The 23,666-nt window shown below is 48.8% G+C and overlaps 1 protein-coding gene across 1 annotated transcript; it reads left to right on the top strand.

Annotated features, from left to right (window-relative positions):
- Positions 1 to 18,440: 18,440 nt before the first annotated feature.
- On the top strand, positions 18,441 to 21,907 carry TFF3 (trefoil factor 3). Its single transcript, XM_019963006.2, has 3 exons — positions 18,441 to 18,601; positions 20,267 to 20,413; positions 21,707 to 21,907. Exons 1-3 carry the CDS (start codon positions 18,475 to 18,477, stop codon positions 21,718 to 21,720), a joined length of 288 nt encoding a protein of 95 aa, XP_019818565.2. The 5' UTR covers positions 18,441 to 18,474; the 3' UTR covers positions 21,721 to 21,907.
- The last annotated feature ends 1,759 nt before the right edge of the window (positions 21,908 to 23,666 follow it).

Here is a 23,666-nt window from a genome sequence, read left to right as displayed (position 1 = left end):
GAACTGAAGACAATACCAACCATGGCCTACCCTCAGGCAAAAATCCATAAAGAGGGCAAATTCGCTTCACTCCCTTGCCTGTCTTCCAGTTGTAGATGCCCCTCTAGGATCTTGCAAAGCGTTTTCGTTTTGTTTTCGCTTTGTTTTGCACTCCCCAACGCCTTCAGATTGTTGCTTTTATTTTCCAGAGTTTTCATTATTATTGCCAGGAGGGTTGGGTCTGGTATGAGGTTGTTGCTTGTCTATATTTTCTTTTTAATACTGTAAGGCTTACTTTCACTTTGGGGCTTTTAATTCATCTGGAAATATGTTAATGGATTGCAAGTTGTAAATGTAAATTTACATTTTTTCTTAAGATGGATAATTAAGAGATGCTTAGTGTTGTGATCAGGCATCTAAATTTATCTTTTTTTTCTAATATGGATAACTGGTTGTCCTGACCAGGTACTCTGTTGTCCTTTCTTTCCCCATCATATAAAGTATCTTTCTGTTATTATCCAAATTTCTTATGTAAGTGGATCTATTTCTGGGCTTTCTGTTCTGCTCCAGCTGTTTATGGTTCCATCACTGTGCCAAAACTTCTTTGCTTTAAACACAATTTATGAATAATCTGATTGGATGGATACTTCTACTCTTTCTCTTCTTTTTACTGCTTGTTTTTTAAGAAGTTTTACTGGGTATTTTTGGCTATTTACCTTTCCATATAAATTCTACGATCAATTTGTGATGTTTCATAAAAATGTCCCTTTGGAATTTTGATTAAAAATACATTAAATCTGTAGTTTAATTTTGAAAAAAAAAATGGCTGTCTTTAAAATCTGGTCTTTTCAACAAGTGGTGTTGGGTAAGCTGGACAGCTACATGTAAACCAATGAACCAGAGGCAAGCCATGGGGTCCAGGGGAACTCTGTGCTTCCCTCTAGGGCTTGTGCAAGAAGTATGAACTCTTGAGGTGTGACAGACACCCTAGAGCAACTCATGACATCACCACATTTCCAGGGGATGAGAAGAGTCCTTGCTGAGCTGGCGGGGACAGCATCACAGTGATGGCAATTTAGGAATCCCTAAGAGCCCACAAAGCAGCTCCTGAGAGAGTGAGTTTGTTTTAAACATCTGATGGGTGCAGAAAGAGTGGAGGCACCAGAGAAAACTCAGTTCAGGAAGAACTTGCCTTAATCCACTTTTCCCTGCCCTGCCCTGCCCCACCTAGGTTGCCTACCCTTGTAGGAGCAAGTCAGAAGAGGAGGGATTAACATTTTCATTCAGGCTAACTTCAAACATATGTTAAAGTAGAGCTGATAGTTTGATGAGGCCCCCTGTGCCCATCAGGTAAATTCAACAATGATCAATTTATATCTAATCTTGTTTTATCTTTACCCACCCCATCTATTTCTCCCTCTGGATTATTTTGAAGAAATGTACATACAGATACACACTCATAAATCTATAATACAATTATCATGCTACCATTATTTCCTTTATAGCACTGAATGAAATTGAGTACAGAATTATGATGATTGCATGGAGCCGGAAGCTTCATTTCCTGACAACTACATTTCAGGACTTGAGGGATCATGGGATCACCTGAGTTTTCATCTCAAAAGGAAAAGAAACTGTTCCCACTGAATGCAAGCTGTGAACAAGACACTTAATGGAATCCCATGCGCCCTGTTATTCAGCCCACTGACTACTGACGAGGACCTGCAATGGTCTGAATGTTTGTGGCCCTCCCAGACTCAAGCACTGGAAACCCAACACTCCAAGTGATGGCTTTTGGGAGGTGATGAGGTCATGTGGGTGGAGCTCCCATGAATGGGGTCAGTGCCTGATAGACAAAACTCCAGAGGGCCCAGTCCCTCCCACCATGTGAAGCACAGATGACTAGGCAAGAATTCTCATCTATGAACCAGGAAGATGGTCCTCCAGAGAAGACCATGCTGGTGCCATGATCCTGGGCTTCCTGAATCCAGTTGTTCAGTCACTAAGTAATGTCTGATTCTACGACCTCATGGACTGCAGCACACCAGGCCTCCCTGTCCTTCACCATCTCCCAGAGTTCTTCACATCAGATGGCCAAAGTATTGGAGTTTCAGCTTCAGCATCAGTCCTTGCAATGAATATTCAGGGTTGATTTCCTTTAGGATAGACTGGTTGGATCTCCTTGCAATCCAAGGGACCCTCAAGAGTCTTCTCCAACACCACAGTTCAAAAGCATCAATTCTTTGGCACTCAGCTCTTTTTATGGTCCAACTCTCACATTCATACATGACTACTGGAAAAACCATAGCTTTGACTAGATGACTTTTGTTGGCAAAGTAATATCTCTGCTTTTTAATATGCTGTCTAAGTTGATCATGGCTTTTCTTCCCAGGAGGAAGCATCTTTTAATTTCGTGGCTGCAGTCACCACCCAGAGTGATTTTGGAGCCCAAGAAAATAAAGTTTGTCACTGTTTCCCCATCTATTTGTCGTGAAATGATGGGACTGGATGCCATGATCTTCGTTTGTTGAATGTTGAGTTTTAAGTCAGCTTCTTCACTCTCCTCTTTCACTTTCATTAAAAGGCTCTTTAGTTCCTCTTTGCTTTCTACCATAAGGGTGGTGTCATCTGCATATCTGAGATTATTGATATTTCTCCCGGCAATCTTGATTCCAGCTTGTGCTTCTTCCAGCCCAGCATTTTGCATAACGTGCTCTGCATAGAAGTTAAATAAGCAGGGTGACAATATACAGCTCTGACGTACTCCTTTTCCTATTTTGAACCAGTCCGTTACTCCATGTCCAGTTCTAACCGTCGCTTCTTTATCTGCAAACAGGTTTCTCAGGAGGCAGGTAAGGTGGTGAACCATGTCAGATTCATGCTCTGTGAGGAAGATTTAGCTTCGGGACCAGAGACCAGGCTTGATCGCTCGGGGCTCTTGTGTGGCTGGTTTTATTACAGTGAAGAGGGACAGAGAAACTTCTGACACAGACATCAGAAGGGGCCAGAGAGTGCCGCACTCAGCTAGTCTTCAGCAAGGGAATTATATACTTTTTAAGTTAGCTATTACAACAAATCAAAAGAATGTCTCATGGTGGTAAAGGCTTTACCAGACCTACTCCCACAATTTACATTTTAGGATAACAGGATTAGAATTTAACAACAGAAAGATTCACTCCCACAATATACATTTTAAGGTATCAGAATTTGTCAGAAGGTTTTCAGGAAGGAGAAACTGTCCTCAAGCAGGATACATTGTTATTATATAATGCCTAGTACAGAGTTTAAACTGAGTTGTTTGTTGTGTAATTATCAGTTCCAGTCTTAAAGAAAAAAAAACATTTTATGTGACTAAGACTAAGGAAAAAAAAAAGTTTGTCCTTTCCTCCTCCTTCAGAATTCCAGACCCCTATCACCTCCTCAAGAATCCTAGACCCCTCTCTCCTCCTTTGGGACCCTGGACTTCTTATCAACCTGCCTAAGAATTAACTCTCTCACTCATTCCCCGCCCACCCCCCAACTTTTCTTTTAGGAGAATTATGTTGCCAAAGAAAAGGGGTGTCATTTTCATTCCCTAACTACTTCCTGCTATTAAAGGACATCATCTCTAAATTATTGAGGCAACATATTACCCTAAACCTCATATTGAGGGTCTCTGATCTGGGGCCCCAAATAACAGCTGGAAGAGTCTGTGGCACTCCTAGGAGCCTGGACAACCGTTTGTAACTTAAAAGCTTTCAAATGGTTAGAAACAAATCCAGTTACACAGTTACAGGTGTAAGGAGCAAACAGTAAAAAGAAAACAATTAGAATTATTATGATTAAGATAGTTTTCCACCATGGGGAGCTACTTAAGGTTTCCCAAAGTGTGGTGACTGAAGCTTCAGGTGAATCCACAGCCTGAATCATTTTGTTCATGTGTTTAGTAAAGTGAGTGACATTAGTACTCATATCTGGTATACAGGTACAACATTGGGTATGAATAATAGCACAAGCTCCTCCGTGTGCGGCTGTTAGAATATCTAAGGCCAATCTGTTTTGTAAAACCACCTTTCTAATTTGTATTTGTTCAACATTAAGGGCTTAAATAGCTTTTTGAGGATCTTGTAAAGCCTGTTTAGTAAAGTTAGAGCATCAACTCATAGCATAACATCTGTAGTTCCCAGAGAGGGAAGGAATATTGCAGCCAGATAATCATACCAGTGAAATACAGACCTTGCCCAGCAAGTTTTAAGGTGTGGCAGATTAGCAGGCTTCTCTGGAAGCTCTGAAAATGTGAAGCCACGAGTAAAAGGTAAACTAGGGTGCATCTCCCCATCCAGCCGGGGGAAGCCATGCCTACAGGTAAGAGCCATATATCCAGCAGGTCCCGTTTGGAGCAAACCAGCGTGACTGAGGGATCCAGTCCCAGTCAGTGCCCGGCCAGGACCCGAACTGGGATTGGAAAACACAGGAATGGTTATATTGCATATTTCTGAAGGCAAAAATCCCAGTTGTTTCCAATCATTATAATTAAGTTGTCATCTAACTTCTGGAGATGGCTGTATTTATTGCCAGCATATGGGAGCATTAGATAGTAGGTGTCTCTTTTCAGGAGTTAGCCATATGATCTCATCCCATATTTTATAAACATCAGGTAGGAAACCACCAGATCTAGACCAATTTATCTTCTTACATGCAGCAAAATAGTCATTAAACCAAGATAATGTATAATCAAAGTTGAAAGTCCCATTAGGTCCCTAGTTAAGGTACAAAGTGTTACACCAATCCATTTTAGGATTGCTAGATATCATCAGATTAAGGAGAGGCATCACACGCGATTGTTATTGGTGGAGATATTCACAGAGTTGAAGAAAGTCTTTTCCTTGAAGTGGAGAAACCCACCATGGGAAGCCTTCAACTGGTAAAGAGGGGAGGGCTCTGCAGACACAGCAATTAGACCGACTGTGGAATGCAGCGTAAGAATGAGCCCAGGACAGGAAAGTGTTGTCTTGAGGGTCAAAGGGAAGACTCAGGACCTTTGGAGTCAGCAGAAGTAGGCCCGCATAGATCATCAGGCCCATTTGAAATGTAAAAGGGGAAAGCAGAGAGGGTAAAGACATAAAATGACATTGTTTAGTTTTGGTCAGGGTGCCACTTTTAACTCAAGTGTGGTACACCCAGGAATCAATTCCTGGCACCTTGACAGATGTGGGAGAAGAAAGAATAACCTGGTAAAGGCCTTCCTAGAGGGGCTCGAGAGATTGGCCTTCAACTACCAAAGTGTTTATCAGGACCTCGTGCTTAGCTCAGTGGCTTGTTTGACTCAGAGGCTGGGTGAGGAGTCACCTCCCCGATTTTCCGTAATAGCTCTTGAAAGACTGAAAGCTGAGTCACATAGTTAGTTAATTCTAAGGCTTCAGGGTCTCTAACAGTGTCTGTGCATAAGGGTCTTCCACAGATACATTCAAAGGGGGACAGTCCTTCCTTTTTAAGGGCAGTCTGAGCCCTCATTAAAGCTATGGGTAGAACTTTAAGCCAACTGTCCTGAGTCTCTTGAGTTAATTTACGCAATAATGTCATTAGCCTTTTCTACCTTTCCTGAAGATTGGGGTCTCCAGGAACAGTGTAAGCGATATTCTATTCCTAGAGCTTTGGACACCCCTTGAGATACAGCAGCTTTAAAGGCAGAGCCATTGTCGCTCTGAAGGCTCTGCAGCAGCCCAAACCTGGGAATAATTTTACGGACTAAAATTTTTATAACTTCCTTACCCTGTTCACTATGGCAGGGAAAGGCCTCCATCCATCCAGTTAAAGTGTCTCCCAGACTTGTAAGTAAGAAAATCTGTCTTTGGCATATGAGTAAAATCAATTTCCCAATCCTCTCTGGGATACTTTCCACTTCATTGGAACCCAGTTCTTGCTAACTGTTCAGTCTTTGGGCTATTTTTCTGACAAACCTCACATCTCTTGATAATGTTTTTTGAAGTTTTCATTACATTTTTACCCTCACATAGGTGAGAAGCCATCTGGTAAGTGCTTTCAACACCTAAATGAAAACTCTGGTGTAAACCCTTTGGAACTTTCCATTGAGCATTTTCAGGAATTATGAATCGTCCAACTTCAGACTATAACCAACCTATATCAGTAATTTTTGCTCCTCTTTTCTCATGTCTTTCTAATTCTTCTTCAGTAGATTGTAGTTTTTCCTGTTCAGCAGGACCTGTCCAGACTAGGGGTGCTTGTAGGAGAGGGAGTTCCTAAAATGCCACTTTTCTGGCTTGAGAATCACCACCTGATTTTCCTCTACTTTACTCCCATCCCTGCCGTGCCCCTTGCAATGTTTATCAGCTACTTCTTTAGGACAATATACAGCAGTTAAAAGTCTCTCAATCTTTTTGAAGTATTTAATAGGTTCTCCTGTTGCAGTTTTAAATTGTCTCTCTTTCCATATTGCAGCATGGGCATGTAAAGTCAAAAAAGTATACTTAGAATCAGTGTTGATATTTAGATAAGGTCCGTCTAGTCAAGGCTATGGTTTTTCCTGTGGTCATGTATGGATGTGAGAGTTGGACTCTGAAGAAGGCTGAGCACCGAAGAATTGATGCTTTTGAACTGTGGTGTTGGAGATGACTCTTGAGGGTCCCTTGGACTGCAAGGAGATCCAACCAGTCCATTCTGAAGGAGATCAGCCCTGGGATTTCTTTGGAAGGAATGATGCTAAAGCTGAAACTCCAGTACTTTGGCCACCTCATGCGAAGAGTTGACTCATTGGAAAAGACTCTGATGCTGGGAGGGATTGGGGGCAGGAGGAGAAGGGGACGACAGAGGATGAGATGGCTGGATGGCATCACCAACTCGATGGACGTGAGTCTGAGTGAACTCCGGGAGTTGGTGATGGACACGGAGGCCTGGCATGCTGTGATTCATGGGGTCACGAAGAGTCAGACATGACTGAGCGACTGAACTGAACTGAACTGCCCTCTGCTTATGGAGAAGGCGATGGCACTCCACTCCAGTACTCTTGCCTGGAAAATCCCATGGACGGAGGAACCTGGTAGGCTGCAGTCCATGGGGTCATGAAGAGTCGGACACGACTGAAGGACTTCCCTTTCACTTTTCACTTTCATGCATTAGAGAAGGAAACGGCAACCCACTCCAGTGTTCTTGCCTGGAGAATCCCAGGGACGGGGGAGCCTGGTGGGCTGCCGTCTCTGGGGTCCCACAGAGGCAGACACAACTGAAGGGATTTAGCAGCAGCAGCAGCAGCCCTCTGCTTAACTCTAGGACTTGGGTCAAAGCAACAAGCTCTGCCAATTGGGCACTTGTACCAGGGGGAAGAAACTTTGCCTCTAAAATCTGTTCAGAGGTAACCGCAGAGTAACCTGCTCTCTGATTCCCATTCCAAACAAAAGGACTGCCATCTGTAAATACATCCATGTCAGAATTGTCTAGTGGGGTATCCATTAAATCTTCCTGAGCTGCATAGTTTAAAGTTAGAAATAGCGAACAATCATGATAAGGTGTTTCATCTTCCTTCTCGGAAAGGAAAGTGGCAGGATTTAAGTTTCCACAAACATTAAGCTCAGTTATTTATCCTTCTAACAACAATGATGATATTTAAGAAGCTGACTGTCTGTCATCCAAGTATTAACCTTAGAGTTTAAGATTCCACTCACATCATGAGAAGTCAGCACAGTAAGATTTCACCCATTAATTATTTTGAGGGCTTCGGGTGTTAATAAAGCTGCTGCCACAATTACTCTTAGACAGTGTGGCCACCCACCTGAGATTACATCTAACTCTCTGCTCAGATAAGCTATAGATTGCTGGTGAGGCCCTCAGGGTTGTGTCAAAACTCTCAAGTTTTCTTTTGCTGCTACTGCTGCTAAGTCGCTTCAGTCGTGTCCGACTCTGTGTGATTTTCCAGGCAAGAGCACTGGAGTGGGGTGCCATTGCCTTCTCTGAAGTTTTCTTTTCATGACAAACAAATTAAATTCTGACAATTCGGGCAAGGTCAAAGCAGGAGCTTGCTGGAGAGTAGGCTGAAGAGCCTTAAAAGCCTTTTGAGTATCTGGAGACCAAACCAGCTTGTCAGTTTGGGCCTGCTGAGTTTCAGTTATAAGTTTATATAAAGGCCAGGCAAATTCCCCATAACCCGGAATCAAAATGCAGCACTAGCCTGTGCTTCCCCCAAAGCCTCTCAATTGTCTTAAAGTCACAGGTAAGGGATGATTTAGTAGAGGTTTAATTCTCTCCTGGCCTATGGCCCTAGTCCCTTCTGATATGATTAGGCCCAGATATTTAACATATTGTTGCAAAGCTGAGATTTTTTCCTTGATGCCTTATAACTGCAGCCTACCAGAAAGTTTTAAGAAATCTTCTGAGGCTTGTGAGCAAGCTTCCTGTGTCTCAGCACGAGCAGAATATAATTGACATATTGTAGTACCACTGCCTCGGAGCGATTACAATTTTGTAGATCCCATGACAAACTTAAGCCACTCCAGTGTTCTTGCCTGGAGAATCCCAGGGATGGGGGAGCCTGATGGGCTTCCGTCTATGGGGTCGCACAGTCGGACACGACTGAAGCAACTCAGCAGCAGCAGCAGCAGCATGACAAACTTTGCCCAAATAGATGGGGGCTGTCAAATCCCTGGGGCAAAACTGTCCAGGTTAACTGAGAAGCTGGCTGAATAGGGTCTTGAAAGGCAAATAGAAATTGACTTTTGTCCATCAACAGTACAGAATAGAAAAGTTTAGTCACTCAGTGGTGTCCAACTCTTTGGGATCGCATGGACTGTAGCCTACCAGGCTCCTCCATCCACGGGATTTTCCAGGCAAGACTACTGGACTGGGTTGCCATTTCCTTCTCCAGAGGATCTTCCCGACGCAGGGATCAAACCCGGGTCTCCCACATTGTAGGCAGACGCTTTACCGTCTGAGCCACTAGGGACGTCAGATCTCCGTAGAGGCAGATGGCAAATGCCTTTGCTGGTTAGTCGTTGGCAATGCTCTTGGTAAGTGCCAATTTGTAGTCGACACATGCAGTTATGAAATGGTCAAAGAGACTAGGAAAAGCTGACCAAGAAAGGAAAGTTCAGCCCACATGCTTTGCCCATTTTGGTTGCTCCCCTTGCAGGGACCTTGGGTGTCTCTTGGCATGGGCAGGTCGGTATAAACCCCCGACAAGGCTCTCCTTTTCGGGGCTGCCTTCAGTCATTACGCGGTACCACAAAACCTCAGAGGAAGGCTCATCAGTTGCTTCACACAGGGCCTGTTATTCATTCACACAAGCACCCCAAAGACTAAAGTAAAGCAGAAAACGTGTATACTGAGAAAGCAGAGAGGCTAGAGCTCTGAGTGTTCTTGCCTTGTCCTGAAGGTTCCAGACGAGCCCCCGAGATGATAGCTTACGGTGAACGAGGTCGGATTCACGATCTCTGAGGAAGATTTAGCTTCAGGACCAGAAACGAGGCTTGCTTGTGTGGCCGAAGTTTCATTACAGTGAAAAGGGACAGAGAAACTTCTGGCATAGACATCAGAAGGGGGTGGAGATTGCTCCCCTAGCTAGTCTTTAGCAAGGGAATTATATACTTTTAAAATTAGTTATTACAGTAAATCAAAAGAATGTCTCAAGGTTGTAAAAATTCTACCAGACCCACTCCCACAATTTACACTTTAGGATAACAGGATTAGAACCTAACAGTAGAAAGATCCTACCAGACCCACTCCCACAATATACTTTTTACGATATCAGGATTAGTCAGAAGGCTTTCAGGAAGGAGAAACTGTCCTCAGGCAGGATACATTGCTGTTATATAATCCCTAGGACAGAGTTTAAAATGACTTGTTTGTTGTGTTATCATCAGTTCCGGGCTTAAAGAAAAAAACCGTTTTATATGACTAAGACTAAAGAATGCGGAGAGAGGAAAAAAAAAAAAAAAGACATTTTTCCTTTCCTCCTCCTCGAGAATTCCAGACCCCCATCTCCTCCTTGAGAATCCCAGACCCGTCTCTTCTCCTCGGGGACCCCAGACTTATCAACCTGCCTGGGAATTGACTCCCTCAGTATTCCCATCTCTTGAATAATTTTCCACAGTTTGTTGTGATCCACACAGTCAAAAGCTTTAGCGTGGTCAACGAAGCAGATGTTTTTCTGGAATTCTCTTGCTTTTTCTATGATCCAGTGGATGTTGGCAATTTGATCTCTGGTTCCTCTGCCTTTTCTAAATCCAGCTTGAACATCTGGAAGTTCTTGGTTCACGTACTATTGAAGCCTGGCATGGAGAATTTTGAGTATTACTTTGCTAGCATCTGAAATGAGTGCAATTGTGCAGTGGTTTGAACATTTTTTGGCATTGTCCTTCTTTGATATTGGAATGAAAACTGACCTTTTCCAGTCCTGTGGCCACTGCTGAGTTTTCCAAATTTGCTGGCATATTGAGTGCAGCACTTTCACAGCATCATCTTTCAGGATTTGAAATAGCTCAGCTGGAATTCCATCACCTCTATGAGCTTTGTTCATAGTGATGCTTCCTAACACCTGCTTGACTTTGCACTCCAAGATATCTGGCTCTAGGTGAGTTATCATGCCCTCATAGTTTTTTGGGTCATGAAATGGCAACCCACTCCAGTGTTCTTGCCTGGAGAATACCAGGGATGGGGGAGCCTGGTGGGCTGCCATCTATGGCGTTGCACAGAGTCGGACATGACTGAAGCGACTTAGTAGCAGCAGCAGCAAGATCTTTTTAATATAGTTCTTCTGTATATTCTTGTCACCTCTTCTTACTATCTTCTGCTTCTGTTAGATCCATACCATTTCTGTCCTTTATTGTACCCATCTTTGCATGAAATGTTCCCTTGGTATCTCTGATTTCCTCAAAGAGATCTCTAGTCTTTCCCATTCCATTGTTTTCCTCTATTTCCTTGCACTGATTACTTAAAGACTTTTTTATCTCTCCTTGCTATTCTTTGGAACTGCATTCAGATGGGTATATCTTTCCTTTTCTCCTTTACCTTTTGCTTCTCTTCTCTTCTCAGTATTTGTAAGGCCTCCTTGGACAACCATTTTGCCTTTTCGCATTTCTTTTTCTTGGAATGATTTTGATCATCACCTTCTGCACAGTGTTAAGAAACTTCATCCATAGTTCTTCAGGCACTCTGTCCATCAGATCTAATCCTTTGAATCTATTTGTCACTTGCACTGTATAATTGTAAGGGATTTGATTTAGGTCATACCTGAATGGCCTAGTGGTTTTCCCTACTTTCTTCAATTTCAGTCTGAATTTGGCTATAAGGAGTTCATGATCTGAGCCACAGTAAGCTCCTGGTCTTGTTTTTCTGACTGTATATAGCTTTTCCATCTTTGGCTGCAAAAAATATAATCAATCTGATTCTGGTACATCTGGCAATGTCCATGTGTAGAGTCTTCTCTTGTGGTGTTGAAAGAGGGTGTTTACTATGACCAGTGCGTTCTCTTGGCAAAACTCTGTTAGCCTTTGCCCTGCTTCATTTTGTACTCTAAGGCCAAACTTACCTGTTACTCCAGTTTTCTCTTAACTTCCTACTTTTTCACTCCAATCCCCTGTGATGAAAAGGATATCTTTTTTTGGTGTTAGTTCTAGAAGGTCTTGTAGGTCCTCATAGAACTGTTCAATTTCATCTTCTTTGGCATTAGTGGTTGGGACAGAGACCTGGATTACTGTTATATTGAATGGTTTGCCTTGGAAACGAATAGAGATCATTCTGCTGTTTTTGAGATTGCATCCAAATATTGCATTTTGGACTCTTTTTGCCAGAGCTCTGAGAAATAACTGTTGTTTATAAGTCCCCTGGTCTGTGGTGCTGTTGTAGCAGCCTGAACACACTAGGACAGGGCTGGATGTGCATGCTTATACACACACACATTGCCCACCAGTGCACATGTATGTCAGAGCGTGACGGACCATGACACACTCATGCTTGCACTACTTGGCTTGTGTCTGTTTCCAGAGCTTTAGAAAGCACCTTGCCTGTGCTCCATCAAAGTCACACACTGTGCAGTTCCTATCAGAAGTGACTGCCACCAGGTTCAGGGCTGGAGGGATGTCCTCTTGCCAGGTGGCCTGGGACCCCACGCCTGCTGCCCTGGCATAATCGCTAATAGCATCCCATGTGTTCTGAACGTGTCCCCACATGGACGACTCACCACACGGTCACCTCCCTTGGGCCTCCCCTGGCATGGTTGCTCCTGCCCTGGTCCTCCAGGCCCTGATTGGAAGGTGAGAGCCTTGTTCTTCCCCACTGGCCAGTGTGGTCCAGCCTCCCTAAGCAAGGACGTTTGAATGGAGGGCCCGGTGGGGATTATTTTGGTCTCATGTGGAAGTGTGGAAGGGATTCAGCAGACACGTGGTGATTGGCTGTGGCCCGTGGTTCACTGAGACTACTAATCATTTGAGCACAATGAGGACACAGGTAAGGATGCTGAGAGCGTGGGGTGTCAGTCTGCACAGCAGGAGCACCAGGGTCCTGGGTGAGAGGACATGGGCCCTGGGCAGAGCTTGTCCAGTTGACCAAGGGGCTGGTGGGAGGCAGGGCAGGAGAGGCTTTCTTGGAGACATCTATCCAGATCTTTGACCAAATCCTCCCTCCCCTCAGGAGGAGAAGGGGGCAACAGAGGATGAGATGGTTGGATGGCATCATTGACTCAATGGACATGAATCTGAGCAAACTCCAGGTGTTGGTGAAGGACAGGGAAGCCTGGCGTGCTACAGTCTGTGGGGTCATGAAGAGTCAGACAACACTTAGGGACTGAACAACAACAACAACCCCTCCCCTCCCTGGAGAAAGTATAAATTAAATAGACCCTCAGAGCTGGGTGTCCCCTGGGGCTGCCATAACAGAGCACCACAGACTGAGTGGTTTAAACCCCAGACATCTCTCCTCCGCCAGCCTGGAGGCTGGAAGTCTCTGTGGGCCCGGCTCCCTCTGAGGCTCTAGAGGAGCCGCCTCCCCCATCTCCCAGCTCTTGGGGGCTGCCCGCGGTCCTCAGCTCTGAGAGGCATCTCTGGGTCTTGGTCCCTGTAGTCAAGGACATCTCCATGCCTGTCCATATTCACGTCGTCTCCTCTCTGTGTGTCTAGCGCTGTATTTTCTCCTCTCTTATATGCACACCAGTCAGATTGGACCAGGGACCCACCCTACCCCAGCCCGACCTCACCTTAACTGAAGCACTTATACTCAGACAACCTTGTTCCAAATAAGGCCATGCCCTGGGGTTCCAGGAAGGACACGACTCTGGGAAGGATGTGACTGCACCCAGCATACCTGCAGGTCACTTGGGTGGCTTGATTCACAGGGAAGAAGAGCAAGGTGACTTGACCTGAACTGGCTGAGGATGGAGTTCCCTGGGGGGTCTCCTGCTGCTGCTGGGCCTTTGTCCTGTCCTGCCTGCACTGGGGGCTCCTGGGGACGATCTGTGCCTTCCTGGGCTATCCCCCTAGGATGCAGTGCAGGGCCAGGAGCTGGCACTGGTCAGGCTCAAGTGGAGGGCACACCCAGGTGCCGCTTCAGTGGTTGGCAGGCCTCGGCTTCCTGCTGGAGCCCATCCAGCTGCACAAAAAGGCTTTCTGTGTCCAAAAGTCAGGGCTATCCAGGAGGGGCCTGGTGCCCTGGGCAGGCCTGCTCCAGGCTCTAACTCTGTTTATTTCTGCCTTGATCCTGTGAGCTTCCTGGTCCTTAGCTGACTTGTTCCTGGGAAACTTTCTTTGTTGTACCATTGTAACAGCACCTGCTGCTGACGCAAGAGCTCCAATCCCAAAGGCACCCTGGACATAGAAGTCACTGTGGCCACACCGCCAGAAGTGTACCCTGAGCTGGACATCACTTCCCCGGAACCCCCAGGGGACATCACAAGCCCTGTTGTGATAGGACCGCTGCTGGCCCAGTATTGGGGGCAGGAGACCCAGGGTCCATGGGGGTTGTCCTCAGGCCCATGGCCTCCATCCCGACTCAGGGCCTGCTCTCCTCTCCCCCTCTCCCCACGTTTGGTGGGTGATTCATTTGTACAGCTCCAAGCCCCCCATTTGCCCTCAGTATAAACCAGTCCCCCCTGAATCAGTCCATGCCTGTGTACCCTGAACATGGACACTCAGTCCTGCTCCTCAGGGAGGGTCTGGCTGCAGAGAACTCAGCACAGAAGGTGGGGCCGCACCCAAGACAGCTGCAGGGCAAAGCGACAGCTGGTCCTCAGGGAGCTTCTTAGAGAAGGGCGTGACCCCAGAGCCACCCAGAGGGTGTCAATTACTGGACTTTGAAACTTCTTTCTCTGTGTGACTCTCTGTGGGCTTGAGTAACCAAGAGGGACAGTATCAGAAAGCTGAGTGGTAAAGTGGAGTATATCACCCTGTGCAGGCCACACTGACTGTATTTTCTATGAGGTGGTGAGCTCACGGTGCCTGCCCAGAATGCCCTTCTGACCATCACCCGTCCGAACTCCTACTCATCCCTCAAGACCCAGTGCGATTTCACCCCCGAGGAGAAGCCTGCTGGGTAGCTAGCACCCTGTCAGGTATCGCACTGCAGTTCGCACTTCAAGGCCAATTCTCTGGGTTCTGAGGGCAGGCTTCTGCCTGGTGTCCTGAGGGCCCAGCATCACAGGCCAAGTATCCATCCCATGATCATGCTTAGCCCATGCTTCTTACATACGTGCCAGTGGCTAGGCATCCTGCAGTGGGAGGTTGCAGCACCCAGGGCCAGATGGCCTGCTTCTTGGCCCTAGCTTGCCCTGGGCACCTACACACACAGTCCAGGTGGGGTTGCTGGGCAGGCTCCCGGGACAGCCCAACCAGCTGCTCAGACCAGGCTCTAGGCACCAGGCAGCCACCTGTTGGGGCGGGGCCAAGACAGGTGAGCCGGGGGCCTGCCGCTCTGGCACTGGGTTTACTTCATTCCTGGAACTGAAGTGCCCCATTGGATTGCTGACAGCTACGGCTATGGGCCTGTGTGCTCTGGGAGGCAGGGTGGGCTCCCCGTCCCCATCCTCTGCCCCTGGTGGGAACAGAACAAAGAGAACACACACACTGGACTTCTCCCCACAGCCTCAGTTCCCGGGGCTCCAAGGCCAGCCCCGCCCCATTTTCTCCAAGAAGCCTGTGTCCTGCCCGCCCATCCCCAACCCCTTGCACAGCCAAGGCTTCTATGGGACCAGGCTCTGGGGCACTGGACCCTCTGCACCGTAGCTGCTGCCCCATGCCTGGCAGGTGATCAGAGTGTGACCCTGGCATCCAGCTCGGGGTCACCAGCTCATGGATGCCTGCGGGCCAGGCTCCACGTGACAGGCGAGGAAGCCGGGGCCCCAGAGATAGGAAGGGACAAGCCCAAGGTTACTCGGCCCCAGACTGGGACCATGTCTCTCGGCTTCATCACTGTAATTACAGCCCTGTCTCCCTGTGGGGGATTTTCCAGGTTGGGGACATGTTCCATGTTATTCCTGCCTCGGCCCCAAGCCCCAGACTCCTGCAGTGGGGCTCAATCTACATTCACTGAGGGATGCCGAGCAAGTTACCAGGCAGCAGCTGGTGCTGGCTGCAGGAGAACTCAGTGGCTTCCCAGTTACTTGCCTGGGTGGGCGGGCCGGGGGTCCATGCAGGTCCTGCTCTCCAGGCAATTCCAGGGGCAGCCGGGTGATCTCCCTGCCAGGACAGCCTTCAGATAACTGTCACTTCTAAGCCTGTTTCTGGGCATCTGTGACTTCCTGGAACCTGACCCAGTTCCCCTGCCTGGCCTGGCCTGGGGATATTGTGAGGAGTGGGAAGGCAGGGGTCAGGCCAGCAAATGCTGTGAGGAATTTGATATGATGTTTTTGTTAATTACATAAAAATCAAGCCATCTGTTAGCTTGGCTTACTCCCCTCTCTGGGAACAGAGCAAATGCCCTGAAAACAATGCAGAAACTGCTCTGTCTGTAAGCCTTGTGGGGAGGGGCAATTCAGACATGGGTGTCTCTGCACATGGGTTCACCCAGGGCTCCCTGGGTAGCAGAGCAGGGCCTGGGGAGTCATGAGGTGGGACACAGTGCCCGGTTCCAGAGCACGCGCAGTCTAGCCCCATCAGTCCCTTGGGGAAGGGCAGTGCTAGAGATGAACCCCTGGGTGGTTTGGGGACCCCTCCTAAAACATACCTCCACCTGGGGGTTAAGTGCAGCCAGCAGGTGTGTCTGCCCTGGGATGGTGGACAACTCCCACCCCACAGTTCCTGGATCAGAGTTCAACAGAGAGAGAAGAATACCCCATTAGGAAGGAAGCCTGGAGAACACACCACAACTAGACCCCACGCTACCCCACTCTCCCCGCCAGTCAGGTGCAGGTGGGGCTGGCATCCTTGATGGAGGAGGAGACCGCAGGGTCCCACAAAGGCAGGTCACATCACAGCTCTGCCAGGCCTCCTTGGTGACCTTTGGCAGATGTCCAGTAACAGAGACGAGCAAACCCAACTCCATACTGCAGCTGATCCTTCAGCTCTAACCTTCATTCTCTGTGGACAGATGGATGGAGAAATGGATGGATGGACAGATGGATGAATGAATGGCATGCGTGCTCAGTCGCGTCTGACTCTTTGCAACCCACTGGACTGTAGCCCTCCAGGTTCCTCTGCCCATGGAATTCTCCAGGCAAGAATACTGGAGTGGGCTGCCATGCCCTCCTCCAGGGGATCTTCCTGACCCAGGGATTGAACCCGCATCTCTTATGTCTCCTGCATTGGCAGGTGGGTTCTTTACTGCTGGTGCCACCTGGGAAGCCCTCTTGTGCTCTGTGGCTGGAACTTAATCATGATGCCCTTTCATCTTGGTACAAGTAGGTCACCTATAGCCTGAAATATACAATAGCCCCTTCTCAAGGCTCTGCCTCCCAGCCTTAACTTTTAAAGGTAAAACACGTTTCATTCACATAGAGATAAAAAGTTGCAGAGCAGAGAATGTTTGTTCTGTTGGAAGTTTACAAGAACATGGTGCCTAGACCTGTGTGGACTGCTGCAAGAACAAAGGTCCGGGGTCTAGCCTGAGAAGTCTAGCCCCAGATCTAGCCTGGGGTCAATTACCAAGAAGTTTGCAGCAGCCAGCCACGCCCCTCCCCTTTTAGTGGAAAGAAACCTGAATTCTAATTCAGCTAAGACGGTTCTTTGGGACACGACGAGTCCACCATCTTCCTGGATTCCTGGCTTTCCAAATGAAATCGCTACTGTTGCTCCAACACCCATCTCTCGATTTATCAGCCTGTTGTACCACAGCAGTATGAATTTGATAACATTTTGAGCCTTAGTTTGTTCCTCTGCAAAGTGGGTATAATTATTCCCATTTCATTTAGACATGCTTTTTAATTAATTCATTTTGTTTTTTTGGCTGTGCTGGGTCTTCCTTGATGCACAAGGGCTTTCTCTAGTTGTGGAGAGCAGGGGTTACAGTCTAGCTATGGTGTGTGCACCTCATCGTGGTAGGTTTTCTCATTGCAGAACACAAGCTCTCGGCTCAAGGGCTCAGTCGTTGCAGCATACGGGCTCCATAGCTGTGGCTCGAGGATTCTAGAGCGCGAGGGCTTCAGTAGCTATGGCAGATGCCCTTTGTTGCTTCATGTGGGATCTTCCTGAAGCAGGGACTGAACCCGTGTCCCCTCCGTTGGCAGAACAGATTCTTAACCACTGGACCACCAGGGAAGCCCCTAGATGTGTTGTTACAAAATAATTTCCAAGCTTTAGCTTTCGCATTAAAAGAAAATGCAAAGGAAGCTGGGCAAGGTAGAGTGAGTTCCCTTTCGTGTGAACAAATGTGCTTAAGTGCGCAGAGGACATTCTGGGAAAATGCCTAAGAACTGTGAAACGTGGACAGTGGCACTCAGAAGGGGCAGAGTCTTCTGTACTGTCTGACTTTAACAACCAACTGCAGGTATTGTATCCTTATTAAAACATACTCAATACATTTGTTAAAATGTAGTTGATAAAAATAACTTTTTGCTGGAGAAACAGCAAAAAATAAAGAAAAAGCACCTCTACCTTTCAAGAGCTGTGACACAGAAATGAAATCAGCACACCTGTTTTCCCTGACTTGTGGTTGTCGCCTGTCTTTTCAAGTACTCGAGGTTGGCCTGGGATTAAGTGGCCTGGAAACTCATGTCACTGAGCAGGGACCCTCCTGACCTGCTCCTGGGTGGGTTGTTGGGTGGTGCCCAGGCCTGATGGTGCTTCCTTGAGCCTCACACTGAGCCTTTGTTCTTTCTTCCTGGCCAGGCTACAATGGGCATTGACCCTGCTCTGGCTCCCAGGTGTTCTCCCAGATAGAGAGGTGTTCACAGGCAGCTGCAGCTGCCATTGCCCCTCACTTGCTACTGCAAAACAGTGGGGTGGGAAGCACCTCTACCCTTTGGGATGGTCGAGCCTCTGGGGACTTTGAGTGGGCGGGGCTGGAGGGAAGGGCTCCCAAACAAACAGAACCTGGAGTGCCTGTGTAAACACAGGGGTATAAATAAGTCTTCTTGGCCAACTCAACATGTTTTCTGAGCAGTCGGGTCCCCAGAGCCAGCCTGTGACCATGGAGGCCAGAACATTCTGGCTGCTGCTGGTGGTGGTCCTGGCCTTGGGGTCCTCCAGTTCAACCGGGCAGTATGTGGGCCTGTGTGAGTACCGCTCTGACCCCCTCCCACTGGGCGGCAGGGAGGAGGAGGGGCTGAGTGGAGAGTGGGAACACAGGACTAGGGGACAGGACATGGAAGAGCCAGGCTGGGGGCTTTCTGTGGGCTAGAGGAAAGTGGCCAAGCTCCTTAATAATTTAATGATTGCTACTTTAGCCACCTGATGCAATGTACTTTACATTAAGAGCATGAAGGTTAGAGCTGAAGGATCAGCTGCAGTATGGAGTTGGGTTTGCTCGTCTCTGTTACTGATCAACTACTTTAGCCACCTGACTCATTGGAAAAGATCCTGATGCTGGGAATGACTGAAGGCAAAGGAAAGGGGGGTGGCAGAGGATGAAATGGTTAGAGAGCATCACCAACTCAATGGACTAGATAACTCAATGGACATGAGTTTGTGCAAACTCCAGGAGATAGTGGAGAGCAGAGGAGCCTGGTGGGCTACAGTCCATGGGGTCGCAAAGAGTCAGACACAACTTCGGGACTGAGCAACAACGACAAACTTACCAGACACATACATTTTCTCTCAGCAGCCCTACAAACTGGGTCTTGCTGTCCATATTTTGCAGACAAGGAAACTGAGCTTCAGAGAGTTAATAACTGACTCTACTGGTCAGTGTGGAAAGCAGGATGGGAACTCTGGTAGCCACACAAAGCCTACCCTCCCACTGCCTTCCTTGCTGGAGACTTCTGAATCAACAGTATAGGTCTTTCTACATTATTCTGGCACATTTGCAAAACACAAAGAAAAGACAAATGAAAACAGCCGCTTCCAGAACATTTTCAATACCTACAGTTTTCATTTAGCCGTTGAATTGTGATTCCAGGTGGGGCATGACTGTTCCATTAACTGGATTTTGCAGAAATTCAAGTGTGGCTTTTATCAGGTTCTGAGTGGTCTCAAACTTGGGAGCCATCAGAATCACCTGGAAGCTTTTAAACCTCAAAGCCCAGTAGGATGTGCCAACTACATCAGAAGGTCTCTGGGTGGGAGCAGGTGTCGCTGGTCCTGACCCCACCGTGAGCAATGTTTGGGAACCAGTGGAATAAGGAATTATGAATTGGCAGCCATAGAAGAGGATTCTAGGTTCCCTGTGAATTCTATTTGCCTAAGGAAAAATCCGGTTAAGGAATGAGGCACAGTGGACTTTTGCTGAGCTTCTGACATAAAGACTTATCTGAAAAGTGAATCATAGAGACCCACAGATACACAGGCACGGTGTGTCAAGGGAAGGAGGGAGAGGCAGAAAGGAGCTCACATTGCAGTTTTCTTACTTGAATGCCTATCTTTTATTATCCTATTCATTTTTAAGGGGGAAGTTCTGTTGATTAAACACTGAAGGGGAACTTTGTTTCCGGGTTCAGGGGACCCTGGATTCCTGTGCGTACCTGCCAACTGGCAGGAACCCAGGCTCTACAGGTGCTAGGAGCACCCAAGTGAGAGACCCCGGGCAGCCGGCCAGATCTTTCACAAAACATTTCTCCTTAAATACTTATGGGGAAAGAGGGCCCTGGAGCAGCATGTTGGGGGAGGGGTGGGGTTGTATCCTATGAACTGGGAGCTGCGGGGAGGGTGCGGACTTGTAAATGCGGCCGGTGGACCAACCCCAAGCCAGAGAGGTCTGTCTGACCTGGCTTTGTGTGGACCAGCGGCGAACCAGTGTGCAGTGCCGGCCAAGGACAGGGTGGACTGTGGCTACCCCGAGGTCACCCCCGAGCAGTGCAACAACCGCGGCTGCTGCTTCGACTCCAGCATCCACGGGGTGCCCTGGTGCTTCAAGCCCCTGCAGGAAGCAGGTGAGCCAGATCGAACGCACAAGGTCTTTCAGGCCCCGGGAAGCCACACACACTTGGGCCCTGGGTGGGCCCCCTATGCCACATCTGTCTGCTGGGCAAGGCGGGGCTTCCCAGGTGGCACCAGTGGTAAAGAACCCACCTATTCATGCAAGAGACACAAGAGACGTGGGTTCAGTCCCCGGGTTGGGAAGATCCCCTGGAGGAGGGCAGGGCAACCCACTCCAGTTTGCTTGCCTGGAGAGTCCCATGGACAGAGGAGCCTGGCAGGCTGCAGCCCAGGGGATCACGAGTCGGACACGACTGATCACTCATGCACTTAGTTTTTCATCCTTTGAGAAAGGTGTTCAGAGTCAAGGCCTTATGTAGAGGGAAATAGCTTAAAAGCTACCCTGGAGAAAAGTGGATATTACATGGGTTTGGAAAACCGGGCTGACTTTCAAGGCCATTTTCAGCAAGCACCCCACTCAGAGTCTTGGTCATTTGTGATCTGTGACGTGCTCTCTGTCTGGACGTGGAGTCCTGGCACGTCTCCCCACCCCACCACCCATCTCCTGCCCGTACCACGAGGGGCTGCCCCCTCCCTCGCTGGGGCAGTGGGGTGCAGGGTGGCCCTGGGGGACCCTGCCCAGGAGCAGACAGCAGCGCACTGGGTGCTGTGCTTTCCTGGCTGTATTCCGCCCCCCTCCCCGCCTGTCCCCCATCTCCACCCCCATGGAGGTTGCCGTGAGCCATCTGGAGCCCAGGTGCCAGCTCACCTTCTAAGAGGCACGTACTACTATGTGAGGCCCTTTCCTGGAATTGGCACAGTGGCGGGGGTGGGGGGTGGGGGGGATAGGGGCACCCTCGCCCTTTGTTCCTGGGGAATGACAAAGGCGCCTGCATTCCAGCCAGCCGGTCTGCCTCCCTAATCAGTTACGGGGGTGGGGGGCTACCCATAGCCCAGAGCTCCTCCCCTTCCCGCAAACCCCAGCAGAGGTCCAGATCAGCCTCTGGGCCCAGTGGGGAGTCACCCCTGTGCTAATCAGCCCCGCCTCCACCTGCTCTTCAGCCCGAGAGGATACTTCTTTGAACTCTAGCAGCGGCCCTGTCTGGCCTGGCCCATCTCAGGCTCCATTTGTCCTGACCCCTTGGGTACCCCTGGGATATGCAGCTGTTCTCCCAGGGAGTGGGGACTCGACCCTTCCCCAGGGACTTGGCAGGGAGACAACACACACCACCAACCTGGAGAAGCCAGGCAGCGGTGGCCAGGGACCACGTAGCTGAGGGTAACTCTTGTCTGTGCTTCATTTCCAGAATGCACCTTCTGAAGCCACGTGGCCGCCCGACACCCAGGGAGGGGATCTCCGTACTTGGGTACCCTGCCCGCCCACCCAGTGCTCATCCCTCTGCTTCTCTCAAACTGCTCCTGGCCAGGCCTGAACCAAATGCCTGGGGCCTGATGTCTTAAAGAATAAAGCTCCCGTGCTCAGCATGAGGACAGGTCTTCATTCCTAAGACTTGACGCCGCTGTGCTTTATTTCTGCCAAGTCACTCTCTTCCTTCTCAGCCTTCCACCAATGGGGGCAGAGGGCAGTGTCTTAGCATCACCCAGCAGAGGGTCTGCCCTAGGCCTGGGGAGCAGGGAAGGACCCCAAAGTAGCTCCCTAGAGGTGAGGATGCTGCAAACCTGAGACCTAGTGTGGCCGGACAGAGAGTGCCACTTGGACACTTAGAAGGTTTCTCACCTTCTAAGCATCACTTAGAATGGTGTTGAGAAACACCATTTCAAATGTAAGTTCCCCCCAAAAGGTTATTCATGACTTTCATGGTAAAGAGAGAGCCAATAAATCCATTTTACCAATTGGCACTTTTTTGGGTATTTCTTTGCAAGTCAAGTGTAGCATCTGTGACACCTTGGCCTACTTTTGCTATTTTTCCTCTGAAAATGGATGCGGTTTTAATCCATAAACAAAGTGTCACCATGAGAGCTCTTGAAGTCTTAGCCATCCCCAGATGGAGAGTCATCTCCCCCACTCTTGGAGACACTCGGCTCTCCCGGGACACCAGGAACGTGTCCACACCGTCAGACCTAAGCTCCTGCTCTCCAGGCCACATGGCCGACTCCTCTGATGCTACTGAGGGCTGTTTCTGCTGCTCGGAGGCCAGGAAGTAATGCGGCCCCCGAAGGCAGGGCTTCTGGGCCTGAGCCACCCTTCCTGCTGGAAAAGAGACACTGGCTCCTTTTCAAAACAAAAGGCTTCCTTTTTAGCCTTGCACTTGGGGCCAGGTCTGTAGAGTGAGAGCCTGTGTGTGTCCTAGAAGGGAGAGGTTAATACCCTTGTTGTAGGATAAGCAACTCATCCCAAAGCCCTTTGAGGGGGCACCAGCCAGAGCCCACCCAGGAGCGGCCTGCCTGTTACACTGAGATGTGTCAAGTGAGGTCTGGTTGGAGGACCAAGAGCTGCCCTGACGCGGCACGTGATTCCCCACGTGGGAGCCCCCAACCTGGTCTCCAGCCCTCTCACACCCTCCACCCCAAGAAAAGGACTCTGTCCCATCCATCATCCCCGATGGCCCTGAGTCAGCATCTCTTCCTGGCACCAACCACTCCCCCCGCTCAATTTGTCCACAGATTCCCAACAGCATCTCCCCCATAGGTCCCTACTCATCCCCCACCCCCAAGAGGACAGGGCACTCAGCGTACAGCCTTGCAGGGTAAGGAGGGAGACAAGGCTGGGACCACAGGGGACGATTCCCTTCCCCCACCTTGGAGGCAGCCAGGCCCCTGCACGCGCCCTCCTGGATGGAGCCCACTGGAGTCACCGTCTCCCTATGCCACTGCTGCCACTGCCCACCTGGCACTCCTGTGGTCAGCTCAGAGCCACTGCTTCTGTGTCAAGGCCTCCAACACCATCAAGGGGAGGGGTCCTTGCCACCACCTCAGCCCCCAGACGGCAGCTTCTACTTGCTCACTGGTTGTTCAGGGTCCTTGCCGGGGTCCAGCCCCAGCTGATCCAGGGTATTCGAAGGACAGACGGCGTAGGCGACCTATTTATTTAAATATTCATCAAAGATATAATGAGTAATAGAATGAGGATAGCTCAGTGAGGAAATTCAGTGGAGAAAAGCAGCTGAAATAAGGATAGCTCAGTGAGGAAATTGAGTGGAGAAGAGAGGCTGAAATAAGGATAGCTCAGTAGGAAAATTTAGTGAAGAAAAGAGGCTGAATAAGATTCCAAAGCAGGGAATTTACGTCACCTATGAAGGCCACAGG

Source organism: Bos indicus, chromosome 1 (assembly GCF_029378745.1).
Source record: "Bos indicus isolate NIAB-ARS_2022 breed Sahiwal x Tharparkar chromosome 1, NIAB-ARS_B.indTharparkar_mat_pri_1.0, whole genome shotgun sequence".
NCBI lineage: Eukaryota > Metazoa > Chordata > Mammalia > Artiodactyla > Bovidae > Bos > Bos indicus.
The sequence above is the reverse complement of the archived record's forward strand: the minus strand, read 5'-3'. Positions and strand labels throughout refer to the sequence as shown.